The 14,596-nt window shown below is 30.3% G+C and overlaps 1 protein-coding gene across 1 annotated transcript in view; it reads right to left on the bottom strand.

The window, feature by feature from the left end:
- Nucleotides 1–14,287, bottom strand: part of LOC143085688 (uncharacterized) — a 32,600-nt gene extending 18,313 nt beyond the window's left edge. The window contains exons 1-11 of the mRNA XM_076262186.1: nt 14,201–14,287; nt 10,418–10,566; nt 9,460–9,549; nt 8,592–8,690; nt 8,052–8,150; nt 7,463–7,531; nt 7,118–7,204; nt 6,026–6,109; nt 2,760–2,849; nt 1,860–1,982; nt 1,092–1,187 (exon numbers count right to left, since the gene is read on the bottom strand). Of these exons, the coding sequence (XP_076118301.1) occupies nt 1,092–1,187; nt 1,860–1,982; nt 2,760–2,849; nt 6,026–6,109; nt 7,118–7,204; nt 7,463–7,531; nt 8,052–8,150; nt 8,592–8,690; nt 9,460–9,549; nt 10,418–10,447 (867 nt within the window). The 5' untranslated portion in view covers nt 10,448–10,566; nt 14,201–14,287. The remainder of the gene's footprint in view (nt 1–1,091; nt 1,188–1,859; nt 1,983–2,759; nt 2,850–6,025; nt 6,110–7,117; nt 7,205–7,462; nt 7,532–8,051; nt 8,151–8,591; nt 8,691–9,459; nt 9,550–10,417; nt 10,567–14,200) is intronic.
- Nucleotides 14,288–14,596: the final 309 nt, after the last annotated feature.

Genomic DNA, 14,596 nt, shown 5'->3' on the forward strand with positions numbered 1-14,596 from the left:
ATATAAAATCAAGGTCACTACAGATTAATATAATTGCAAGATAGAAAATTTCACCATACAAACATTCCATACCCCAAATATATCTAACTAAATGCTTATAGTATCCGAGAAATACTCCAAAACACAAACATTTTACTTTGCCAGACCACTTAACCCTGAAAATGATGTCAAGGTCAGATGACACCTGTGAAGTAGACATTTAGACATTAAAAACGTTCCATACAACCAAATATAGAAGAACTATTGCATTTGGTATCTGAGATTTTGTCTAAACCATGAACACATAACACGAACACGTAAAATGAGGTCATGGTCAAGTGAAAACTGTTTTCCTAATTTTGGGAGCACACCATTTCATTTTAGTTCGCACAGTATATTATATTGTGCGCACAATATGTTTAAGTTGTGCGCACAATATATTTAAGTTGTGCGCACAACATATTTAAGTCGTGCGCACAATATATTTAAGTTGTGCGCACAATATATTATTTTGTGCGCTCAATATATTATTTTGTGCGCACAATATAATTTTTTTTCTTTGCATGTCCCTAGCGGGGCTCCGTAGGTAAAGACTGTTAATTTTTCATTGGGAGGTAAAATTAAATATTGCATTGTCAATAAAGCATTCAACTAAAATTCTAGACAATGGGAGATAACTCAATTTTTTTAGATCACTTTAACAATGACATCATTTATTTTTTTGGAACAGATATTAGATTCATGCACCTGGCAAAAGTTGTGTAATTTTCTTGACAGGTGTAACATCATTTTGTGACTTACAATATCTGAGAATATATTACATTGATAAATTTCTGGAAATGTTCATGGATGGGATAGGATAAAGAAATGTTCATGGATAGAATTTTATGATAAATGCACTATATTTTGTGAATCAAAAAAGGAGTGATAATTCTTGGAAGATTTAGATAGCAAGTCAGTAACATAGGGTTTTGATCGCATTTAACGCAATCTTTACCCAATAAAAAATCATTAACATTTAGTATTAATAAACAGGTTTCTATACAATATGTCAATCTATTTGTCAACCTAACTCTAAATAAAACTCGATATATTTTAACACCTCTGTTTACCTCGTCTTTCAGTCTGAAGTTAGCACCAGATTTCAGAACTGTCATCATTATATTTTGAGGTGTATTGTTGTTTATTGCTTCAAAATACAAGGGGCCCTAAAATAAAACAAAAAATATTTCTAGAATTATATTGTTTGTCCAAGACTGGTATATCTTAGACAGTAGCATGCAATAACAAACAAAGTCTTAGTATAAGATATATGTTGGTATTGGATTAACTACTAGCTATGCTCTAGAATTCAGTAACTGCAAGTACTCTCAGATCTGGTCTTTCTGTCTTTAATGTTTTTTGTAGGTTGTTTAAATGTTGCATATCTTTCTGATGAGGTTAGCCCTTTTAAACAGATTTTTATAATTTTTTCTTATGTTGTGCTGTTACACTACTGTTCTAAGTAAGAGGAGCTTTGGGCATCCGCAAACATTTTACCCTGGATGTCAGTTTTCTAATTCAAATCTTTTAACATTTGTCATTTCATAGCCTTTTATGGCTGAATATAAGACATGGTTTTAATTGTAGTTGAAGGTTGTACAGTGACCTATAGTTGCTTACTTCTACCATCATTTGGTCACTGGTGAAGAGTTAATGTCTCATTGGCGACCAAAACAAATCTTCTTTTTTTTTTTATAAAGATACAACAAAGTAAGCACCCATGTCAATGCATTAAACTGAATGTTTAAAATGAAGAGCACATACTCAAATTAGATAGAATAATTTTAAAATAATTATATTGTCAATTCCTTCTATTTAAAAATACTAAAACTACATACCCAAAAATATTCATTTACAAGAACTCTTAAATTAATGTCTGCTCCTGCTTCACATAACATCTTCACCAACTCAAAATCTTTCATCTTTAGGGCATGCTGTAAAATGTGGGGCTTGTTCAGGGACTGAAAATTAATACAAACAATTAATATACATTTGTAACTTTTATGAAACAGCCATTTGAATCACTTAGGGGTAATCAATGTTGGTAAACAACCCTATGGAGATTTTTTTGGGCAAATCTTAATACATGCAATTAAAATAAAATATTTTGCAAATATGAAAAAAATAGTGTTGTATTGAAAATTGTTAAAATCAAGTATCCAGAAAACTGCGTATTAAAATTTTACTTTTCTTATACAGTAACTATTTTTTGCCAAACACCAAATTATAATCTCTACTTTGGTTTGATATTTAAACTGGACAATGGAAATCAGTCTTTCAATGTTATTCTTATTTCTTCAACTGTTAATTCATGTTCATGTTATAATTCATTACTTTTATATGTGAATTACTGGATATAATTCTATTACTGTGGATTCATAATTATTCCTTGAATACCAATTTTCATGGATTTCGTTGGTACAGGTAAACCACGAAATCAAATGTTCAAGGAATAACAAATTTTCTACAGGCTTGTATGTAGACCTTAGCAAAACCACGAAATCAAATATCAACAAACATTTTTTAATTTTTTTGACCCCATGAAAATTGGTACCCACGAAAATAAATGAATCAACAGTATCTTTATTTATATTGTTTATTTAGGAGAAAACACATAAGCTGGTCAAATGTGTGTCTGAGTCACATTTGCAATTTTGTTCAATATGGATTATACTTCTTCTTTTAAATAGAGTGAACATTCTGTAGAAGAAGAGAGGTTCGCCTAACTATGTTATTACCATGTTGAGAAAGTTAACTTTACACCAGGATTTCTTCAAGGCCATTCTAACTTTCTCATAGTTCCTTTCCTTTACTCCATACACAACATTCTGCAATTGTACAAAAAAAATCTAGATTTGATTCATGTACATGTAATACAAATTATATTTTTAATAAATACAAATAATTGAAATAGCATTGAATTCTGATAAGGTCCAGTGTTCATATGAGCATAGTTACTATACCTCACTTTTATCTAAATGTAATAAGAAAGATTACGTTTGCTTACTCTGATCGAGTTGTATGTGTTCAAACACCACTACTGCCTTCAGAAATATATATAGTTATTAGCCATTACTCCTTAAGGGGTTTGATATATATACAACAAAAAATTGACTACATTTTTTTCTTCTACTGTGAATATATATTATTTGAATATTAACATTATAATAAAAAGGGAAAAAAATTCGTAAGGGTTCCGCGGAACCCAGTGTCTCGCCTACTTTTGCTGTTAATCGCAGATTCAACAAAAATGAGGAAAAACATGAATAAAAATTTCCCTCTCGATACTGTCTTTTGATTGAAAGAAGCTTCCAAGTTTGGTAAAAAAATCCAGGATAGTTTATGAATCTAATAAATGTTTTATAAACTTTAACTGCAGACTGTATGTAATGTTAACTGGAAGAAAAACTAAGTCATTTTATAAGTAAAATACGGAAAAAGTGAATTTTTTTTTTACAAAATTTACTTCTGAATAATATCTTATGATCAGAAACAAGCTTTTGTCTAAGTTTGATAGAAATCCAGGATAGTTTAAGAAAATTATAAAAATTTAAAAACTTAAACCACAGAGTGAATGTTTTGTTTCTGGCAAAAAAACTAAGTCCATTTATAAGTAAAATACGGAAAAGTGGAAATTTATTTTTACAAAATTTTCTTCTTGATACTATCTTATGATCATAAACAAGCTTCTGTCCAAGTTTGGTACAAATCAAGGATAGTTTATGAAAGTTATTAAAATTTAAAAAACTTTAACCACAGAGTGAATGTAATGTTTCCTCGCAGAAAAACTAAGTCCATTTATAAGTAAAATACGGAAAAGTGGAAATTTATTTCTACAAAATTTTCTTCTTGATACTATCTTATGATCATAAACAAGCTTCTGTCCAAGTTTGGTACAAATCAAGGATAGTTTATGAAAGTTATTAAAATTTTAAAAACTTTAACCACAGAGTGAATGTAATGTTTCCTCGCAGAAAAACTAAGTCCATTTATAAGTAAAATACGGAAAAAATGGAATTTTATTTTTACAAAATTTACTTCTGGATACTTTCTTATGATCATAAACAAGCTTCTGTCCAAGTTTGGTAGAAATTCAGTATAGTTTAAGAAAGTTATTAAAATTTCAAAAACTTTAACCACAGAGTGAATATTTGTGGACGCCGCCGACGACGACGACGCCGACGACGACGGAATGTAGGATCGCTTAGTCTCGCTTTTTCGACTAAAGTCGAAGGCTCGACAAAAAACCACACACACATACAAACACACTCTCGCAATTGCATTAACAAAACATATATCAACTTGTGTATTGCAAAGAAAAATGTTATCTTTGTAAAGATCTGCTCTTTATAAACTAAGTTTCATTTTTTTTTTTATTTCATATGATTTATATCAAAAGTAATTGTTACTAATCAGTCATTATGTGTTAGTGTTTGGTATTAAAGTAAGTTATTTCATATCGGTTAAGAATAAGCTTCTCTAATGGGATAAAAAGGAACCACAAGACATTCATTATTCTTCAGTAATAAATTCCATCGGTCATTAACAGAACAAAACAGACCGGTGGGGCGTGGTTTATGTCTGTTAATGACCGTTGGGGAGTTATTTCCTTCTGATAATGACCATTGGGGCATGGTTTCTCTGTTAATGACTGATGAGGCGTGGTGTCTCTTTAATAAAACATTTTCCTGTTTTCAATATAATATTTAAGTTGTTGAATTGTTTACCATATGTTTTCGTAAATGATAAAATTACAGTGAACTTGATTTAGTATTCATTTACTAAAAAAAATTGCATTAAAATGAATGGCAGTATTACTACGACTAGTCTTCATATTTGCCATAGAAATCGCACAACTACTCGAGTTTGCTTTGGACATTTTGAATTTATGAGAATTTGTAAAAACATGGTTCCTCAATGAAATAAACATAATAGTTTTTGAAGATCTGGTCATTATCGTGATACATGGACTGCCCGTAGGACAATGAAATTGACTGTGACAGTGATAATGACCTCGCCTTCGGCTCAGTCATTATCACTATTTTAGTCACTACTACTGTCCTGTGAGCAGTCCATATATCACGATAATCACCAGTTTTTTCAAGAACTATTATGTAATTGTTGGGTAAGGGATGTCAAAATAAGGCTTTTCTACCTCAGGCATAGATTACCTTAGCTGTATTTGGCAAAACTTTTAGGAATTTTGGTCCTCAATGCTCTTCAACTTCATACTTTATTTGGCCTTTTAAACTTTTTTGGATTCGAGCGTCACTGATGAGTCTTTTGTAGACGAAACCCGCGTCTGATGTAAATACAAAATTTAGTCCTGGTATCTATGATGAGTTTATATACAATATACTGTAAAGCTGTCTTCATTTAAGTTTGATAACAAATTTCATGAAGCTTTGATATGTATTGTTTTTAGACAAATGAGAAACCATTCAACATTTAATGAATGGCTATTATCTATTTTGAATTTATTGAACCATAAAACTAATTTTTGACTCTTCACATTGAATAATCCGCGAAGCAGATTATGTAAAGTGTGAGGAGTCAAAAATTAGTTTTATGGTTCAATAAAATCAAAATAAATTATTGCCATTCATTATAAATAAATTTCTATCAAAAATAAAGCTAAAAAAACTCTTTATATTAACAATAACAACGTACACACATGTTGGCGTATGAATACACAATGTCAGAGTGGGCGTGTCACCATCAAAATTGACAACATTGAAAATAAAACTAATAATTTTAACCAATCAGAAGACAGTAAAAATACCAAATTTATTTATATACCTATAAACAGGAAGTTGAGTGGTGACACACAGTAGAGCAATCTTACATTAAGATTTCTAACAAGTTTGAGAAAACCTTGAAACCCTGAGAAAATGTGATGAAAATTTCACTACTCTGAGTGTCAAATACATAACCCAATTCCAATATACCTGGCCTTCTTTTCTAAAATGTCTAATGTGCAACAACAATGACAGGATGTACTCACCATGGTGGCTTTGTGTTGATCTAAGATAAGTACAATATCATGGAACTTGTGTGCAGCTGCAAACTGTCTCAATGTTTGACCATTCTATCAAAATATACATTTATACAAAATACATGTCTGCATGCAGATAGATACATGTAAGAGGCAAGAAAATAAAACTAAAGAAATGTAAGTTATTGGACATCTGGCCTTGAAGGCATAATACTTTGCTCAGTGCTCGGAGCACAAAAATCATGCACGAAACATGAAATCCAGCAGTTTGATTGGTTGAATTTCGAGTCTGAGTACAAAAATCATGCCCACATGTTTTATGACCTTGAGGCCTGATCTTTAAGTATCGGTATCAAAGGTTTAGGTTTGCAAATATCATTTTTGGTTATGGTGTCACAAGTGACATTAATGGTATAACAGCTAAATGAAATAAAAGAGCATAAACTAAATTAAAAAAAATTCTCATTCTGCAATTAATAGAAATGAATGAAAAAAGGTGATACATTACTTTATTACATATAAATTTTATAAATCAAATGTGACCCAAACTGTACCATTGCCTATGTTTTAGTTAAGAAGACAGCAATAAAAGGAACTCATCTACATTATGTGGCCTCCGTTTAATGTTGCCTCATTGGCAATCATACCACATCTTCTTATTTTTATTTTAATCTATAAATACAGAAAAAACAGAGTGTGTGATTGGGTAAATGAGATAGCAACTAAATGATGCAATAATTCAAAGACATCAGTATGACTTTTCTAGTTTTATATTATCTAAGAAAAATTTATATTTTCCTTTAACCTTTTGAACTCTCAGTTAACATTTACATCCCTTAAATAATGATAAGCTTTAAACCAACAATGTCAGAAATCTTTTATTTTCCCTCATTATGTGATGACCAACTAATTTTAAGCCCTCATGGTAATATTTTCTTCACTCTTCATTGACTTAAAACAATAATCTTCTAACAAGTGTAATATATACTTCATCCTTCCTAAACTTAAGCTTGTGTCATTTGTTCACAGTTTACAGATGTCTTATTTGCAATGGCACATCTTCTTATGTTTATGTTTTAGTAATTCATACTAATTACTAACCTTGTAACTATCAACTTTAAACCAACATTGTAATAATTCCTTTACTCTCTTTACATCATGATCTTGAACTGCTGTAAACATGCCAGGCTATAAAACAAAATTACATATTAGTATATATAATCAGATGGAATTTTACTAAAAGTATACAGATTTCTACAGTTGTATACCTTATAATATGTCATTGGATTTCCTTACCTTTCATTTGTCATTCTACATTTTGAAATTATCAGGTACCTTATAATTGTCATTCTACACCTGAGTTTTTCCCTTATGTTATTCGTCATCAAACATCATTTCAACATATTCCATAACCTTTTCATTCCACATCTTGAGATTACTGCTTACCTTATATTTTTCATAAGCCTGTCTCCAGTAAGCATTTTCTGCAGCCATGTCATAAGATGTCTTTCCCCACTGTAAAAGAAATAAAATTTTCAGCATTAAATCATGGAAACCAGTGCTTCTTTCTTGAAGTCTTATTTTAAGTGGCAGGGAATGTTTTTTTTGCTTGTCAGTTTCCATGCAAACAACAAGCACGACGGCAATTGAATGGTGCTAATTTTGAACTTGTTTGTTGTATTTACTTCAAACTTAATTCAAAGATTTTTTATATTACAGTAAAGTATCGTTTTTAAAATTACACCAATAACACAGCAGTCAAACCTTTTCTTTTACTTTATCTCAACAACACTTGAAATAATTTGATTCTTTTTTTACAATTTTTGCAGTTCAATATTGAATATTATTATAAAAAACAAAAGTACATTGTCAGCAAAAATGTGTACTATTCATATCCCTTTATCCCTCCCTGGTATTTGAACAGGGCTTACATAAAACATATTAAAACATTAAATATGATGATCATAATGAGGAACTGTGTGAAATATCAGTTACTAAAAAGCTAATAAAAATTTAGAGTCTCCCTATATGTTACCTGATCTTTGAGATGTAAATCAGCACCATTTGCCATGACATCATACACATGTAAACAGTTCTTTTTAAATGTAGTCACATGCAATGGGGTGTAACCAAACTGAAAATAAGAGAGAAAAACAATATTAAAGAAAAGATATCATATTGACAGTTTTAATGAATGCTATGTGATTAAATGGGGATGAAATGCTAGTTTTCTTTCATATCACATGCAATTAATTATATACCATTAGAGTTTTATTTTACAAATCTGCCTATTTGGTAATCCCATGAGTTTACATGGTTTAGAGCTCAATCTATTTAAATTAAACCAATGAGGATTGTTTTAATTAGTTTACTTATTTTCAATATTGAATAAAAACATAATTGAAATAAGAATGAAAAGGCATTATAAAAAAGGAATTTGTTCATTCTGATATCCAATTCAAGTAAATAACTGAAAATTAAATCAAAGTAATCAACCATTCAGCAAAAAGCATAAATACATTTATAACAGTGATTTCTCCTCAAGTCTGCTAAAGTAAATTATATTTTTTTGTACCTTATTCTGTGCATTAATGTCCAGTTTGGTTGCTGTTAAAATATGGAAACAATCAGGTCTGTACATACTACATACATAGTGTAGGAAAGTATTGCCTTTCTGAAATAGTAACACACAAATAGTTTAATTTAGAAAGTATATATAAAGAAAAAAAATGGAAAAAGTCAAACAGACAGCAACTTATAAAATGTGGTTTATATATCATTTGTATAGGCATTTGATTAATGCCTTATAAGATTTGTACTGTTTTTTGATTAATCTTGCAATTTTTGTCCATTCTTCTTTTTTTTACAAAAGGGGTTGGGTTGGGTGTAGGCTCAAGTATTTAGCTTTTCTTTCTAAGGAACAAGCTGATGATGGCTTATCACACAACGTGAAATTGGTTTGTTCTAGTTAGGGACGACATCAAAAGATCGATGTAGGATAAAAAACTTAAATCAAATAGTTTGGGGATGGGGGGGTCAACATTGCTGCAAGCTTTGTTAATCTAAAATCGATTTTACATATATCCTTATTGGTCAATAAATTTTTCCCAAATTAAGTTAAGAGGGGGGTGTGGGGGTCAGTGAAAAAATTATGTGAATTAAGTTTTTTATCCTTCATTGAACTTTTGATGTCGTCCCTTAAGATGTCCAACATATAATATTGCAGTCACAATCAAAATTGATTTGTTCATATTGCAAGAGGGATATCTAAATACCGTGAATTTTGTTTATTAATAGTTCTATATATATATATATGTAAGTTCATACTTAAAACAGATAGATTGAACTCTAGTTGTAGATCTTTTAAACTGTTTCATATGACAAAGCTTAAAATCAGTGTTAAAAAAAGTGAAATTTATATGTTTAGGTAAATATAGACTTACCCTATCCTTGAAATGGATGTCTTCTCCATTTTCTATCAACCATTTCAATTCTAAATAGTTGTTGTCTTTAATAGCTTGACCAATCTTGGTCTGAAAACAAAATCAAAGTATGTTTGAAACAGAAAATATAAAGAGTGACATACTTATCAAAAGGTTAAGTCATATGTAAACCATTAAAATGGTAAAAGCATATATCTATTTCAAATGAAATGTATCTTTCTTAGTCAAATAGTTTGGATATATATGAAAATAAGCAAACACGATTAATTTCATAATTGTTTCTGACAAAAAGGCTGTGTAAATAATTGAAATTCACTGTACTGTACATATTTTGATCACTGTTAAATGTGGTACTGTGACCTTAATTTGATTTAAATCCATATGATACAACTTTAATGAAAAGTTGTGCAATCATATCATGTCTCCTTGTTTTATGTATCAAGTTAGGCAGTTATAAACTGAACAAATAATACTGTTTAGAATAGTTTACTGTTTTCATCTTTCTCATGGAATCCATTTAATGCTGTTCATAGCTAGTAGTACAAGAGTGCATAGCTGATGCTTTTTAACTGGTATGGCGATATCCATTTTCTGGAACATCATTTTTTTGTATTTTTTTTTTTATGAATCTTATTTTAAATTCAGTACCAGTTTTAAGGTAAATATACAGCAGCTTCCAATATCAAGATCTAACAATATAACAGCTTTTTTATTTTTGTTTAAAAAAGGTACTGTTACTACATGTATATAATTAGACAGCACAGCTGTTTGTTTTTGGTGGATCAATGACTGTGTTGACTGTTGATGAAAGTATTGTCCATTTACATAATTATGACTGTGTTCGACTGTTGATGAAAGTATTGTCCATTTACATAATTACCACTGTGAGCAATAATTTTGCAGGAAAATTAAATAACTAAGGACACTATTATATCAGAAAAGAATGAAAAACTATTACCTTAGCTAGTTGTGTCATTTCTCCTGCCATCCTTGTACAGCACAGATATTTCAGCTCAAATCATACATATAAGTACTATCTACATGAATGAGCACACTTTTAAAATCAACATTATTCTATTCCCACCAGACGCAAGTTATCAATCATGTCTATAAAAAATATAAAGTTTTCTTAAGTACCGGTAAGTGTATGCATGTATGACAATACATGTACATGTTGTATGTGTATCATAGAAACAAACAATTTAGTTGATGTGGCAACAATCAGAATTTAGTCAAACTAAAATTGCTTAAGATGTCTAATAAACATATTTAATATTCAATGCGGTGGTGCTATACCCTGTCAACTGTGTTACTTAATAGAAAACCAAGGACGTCAATGCTGAAAGGTCAAATTAAATTGTTGACCTACAAAATGTACATGTACATATAATTTTAAAATCTTTATAATTTGCATTGGGGTCATACATGTGTTACCAATATTCAGTATTGCAGACAAATGGTAATGGGGTATACAATGTAATCGATCCAAAATCTTATAAAGAGATCAGTAATATATCATTTCATTAAAGTTTGCAGTTGGTAGCAACTGCTATTTCAGACTTTCTTTAGTACTTTCCATCAGGGTTGGCAAAAACCCGGGTTTTATGAGTATTGCCCAGCCCAGTGGGAAATACTGGGAAAACCCGGGTTTTACTGGGTTTTAATGGGTAATACTGGGCAATACTGGGTAATATAAAATACTGGCCTGAATTTTTTAAAGAGGATTCAGTGATCAAACTCAATTGCAATACATTTAAGATATTTATAAACACATTTTGATTTATAAATTAGTTTACTTGTTTGAGAGTGATAATACAAGTGTATATACATTTGAAAAAGTACTATTCTTGCAACTATGAGACAAGTAAACATGTAGGCACACATTACACAGATATTAATGGAAAAGGCCTTTATCAATAATTCTCTTATGAAAGTCTATTAAATCATCCTCTTGTCTAGATTGGTCAAACTGTTAACATAAATTCAAAGAACTCATTTTTCAAATGTATATATCTTACATTAAGAATTAACAAAAAAATGTAAGAAAAAATACTTTTGCATAATTTATATTTACATCACTAATTAATAAGTAATTATTCAGATTAGGACATTGATATGTTTATATAACAATATTCAGCCTTTTCATTTCTATAAGGGTTAATGACTTGACCCTGTAGGGTGTTTATTTAGCAATATGATTGCATAGACATTTAAATTTATAAATCACATAAACACTGCAATAAAATGCATTTTTTTTTAAGTTTGGATAGTTGAAACAATACATGGAAATTAACAAGGTATTAATAATCCTAAAATATTCAAATTTTGTATTCTTCCTTCATAGAAGTAGTGGAGAAAAGAATGAAATTGAATTTTCAATCTTCTAGAAACATGACTCTCAATGGTTATCTTTATAAAATGTATATATTTAGCTATAACACTATGAAACTACAACAAGACTTTACTATTTTGTGTTAAAATAAGCTTAAAAAGTCTTATTGCCCAGTATTACCCAGTATTACCCATTTCTGGGAGTATTGCCCAGCCCGGGAAAACCCGGGAATTCCCACCTGGGTTTTCCCCGGGCGGGTAATACTTTGCCAACCCTGCTTTCCATTGGTTTTCTAATTTCTGACTGGTGGTCATCATACATGATTAATTTTAAAATGTATCATCTTATCCAATTTTTTTTTAACAAACAAAGCCATACAGTGACCTATAGCTGTTTTAAATTTCTGTGTCATTTGGTCTCATGTTGAGAGTTGTCTCATTGGCAACCTTACCCCATCATCTTTTTTATATTCATGGACTTAGAGAACAATTGGTATTTCATACTCATTTTTAGAACTTGTATAATCATGATGATTGCATGTGTAATAATTTAAGGGCGTTCTTAATTTTCATTTGATCTGCTTCTTAGATATAGAAATCTGCTCTTTGCAACAGTCAACTATTAACTGTTTGACAAATAACTATTTATAAGGTTCCTTTGTACTATTGTGTGGAAATTAAATACCATGCAATTTATATGAATCTTTATTGGTTTGAATTTGTTAATAGTGAATCATATTATGTTTCAGTCTTGTACTACTGTCTGATGTAAATGTACATGATGTTATAAAAGATCTTTAGATGGATGGAACAACAATGATTTTAAAACCAGTCACTGTGTTATTCCCTACTGTGTTCTGTTTCCTGTTATAAATATGTTTCTATCTGTAGGTGGTGCTGTCATCTGAAAACAGCCGTAATTGCTATGTTGTAAGTATTCTTTGATATCATGAATTAATGTAAATAAGAAATAAATTAAGGCATGGCACTTTAGATGTTACTCCAATTTTCTCCGATAGTTCTGTATCTATTCAACATTACTGTGTCAGAGAAGAAAATTACCAATCAATTCCAGGGTATTATTGCCTGTGCAGTAGTATTGTAATTTATACAGTAAACTTTTGAGAGACTTCGTCAAAAGTTTTCGCTAAGTCCATTACCATGACATCAGTCATTTGTCAGTTGGTATGTTGTTATGATTTTTCGCTAGGTCCAGTATAAAAGGATATCATGCAAGTTCCGATTGAAAGCCATGTTGTAGATTGTAATTTTTTAGGGGGGTTTCCAACAATACATGTAGATTTTTTTTACTGGTATTGGGTTTCCAGATAATTCAGTGGTACATGTACATTGTCAATAGGTAAATACAGGACTTAAAAAACACATCTATATTCTATAAGAAGCTAAGCAAAGTTCTTTGTCTTAATAACTATGCCAAAATTCCTATTCTTGACTGTTTATCAATATAAAACATAAATTTAAAAAGATAATTATGTCTGACAGTAACAATACTAGAAGAAGCTCATATTACAATAATGATTGTCAGGCTTTACCCTTAAGGATTTTCACTTCTCTGTTTCAAATAACAGGCTTTTTACAAGACTGTTTTTAATTGAAAGTATATAGATAATAAGCAATAAAAAAGCTGAAAATAATTACGGGAAGTGTGCTTGGTTTTGAGATATAAGCCATGGAAAATTTGGAGGGAAACAATTATCCCTTGATTTTTCATTCACTAAACATTGGCATGATTAATTCATTGTGATTGGTGTCTTTTCTCTTTTAAAATTATTAAAAGATAACAAGTTTTTTATAAGATTTTCAAAGATGACATTTTAAACTATATGTAATGAAATTATCAAAAGAAAAGTAGGGGTTAGTGGGCCATTTTTTTAATGGCACTACATTTGATTAAACCAGAGGATTCCTCAATTATCTGGCAAAAATTCAAAAACAAGAAGAGCCAACATTCTTACCACAAGCACTTGTTTCTCTCCATGGAAAGCCTCACTATCAAAGTATCAACATTTGTTGATAGTGGGGCCTCACATGGTTAGAAACAAGTGCCTGTGGTCCTACAACAAAATTGTAAAATTGCTTTCGGGCGTGTACAATATTGTAAAATCCTTCTCTACACATGCTACAAGCCAACAGAATCCAACTAACATTTTCAAAAAAATGAGCTTCTGAGCTTCTAGCTTCTGGACACAAAAGTTTAGGGTGAAGGTTGAATACTGTAACTGTATGATAAATTTTTTTTGGGAACTGTCAGTGTCACTTGGTTGGTAAAAATTATAAAAACACACGACTAAAATAAAATTGAAACTACTGCCTGGTATACCAGTATTGTTATCGCCATGGCCAATTAGTAAAAGTAAACAGTGAAAATGTGTATGCGAATTATATTTACATGGGTTACTGCATAAAACAGGGCTTAAATTAAAAGTAATCTTCAAATCAAAGTTTAGTTTGTTTTTTCGGTTGTCAGAAAAACCGGAAGTTGATGTTTCTCTGTAGATTCTAATTCTAGAAACGAGTTTCGGAAATTCTCCGGAAATTGTTTCTTCAATCCGAAGGGTCTTGTAAAATATAACTTTCTTCTTTTCTTCTTTTTGGGTCAACAAGGCTTAATACTGAAGAATATATGCTAAAAATAACACACTTTGAATAAAGAGTAGATGCTCGTGTACTGACTGATGTTTAACTTAAAATTCTATTAATAATTAAAGATTTTGAATGATTGTTCAGTCTATATATATAATAAGATCTTAAACACACTTTACTCTACTTCTTCATACTTAAATCT

This window comes from Mytilus galloprovincialis, chromosome 8 (assembly GCF_965363235.1).
Source record: "Mytilus galloprovincialis chromosome 8, xbMytGall1.hap1.1, whole genome shotgun sequence".
NCBI classification, from domain to species: domain Eukaryota; kingdom Metazoa; phylum Mollusca; class Bivalvia; order Mytilida; family Mytilidae; genus Mytilus; species Mytilus galloprovincialis.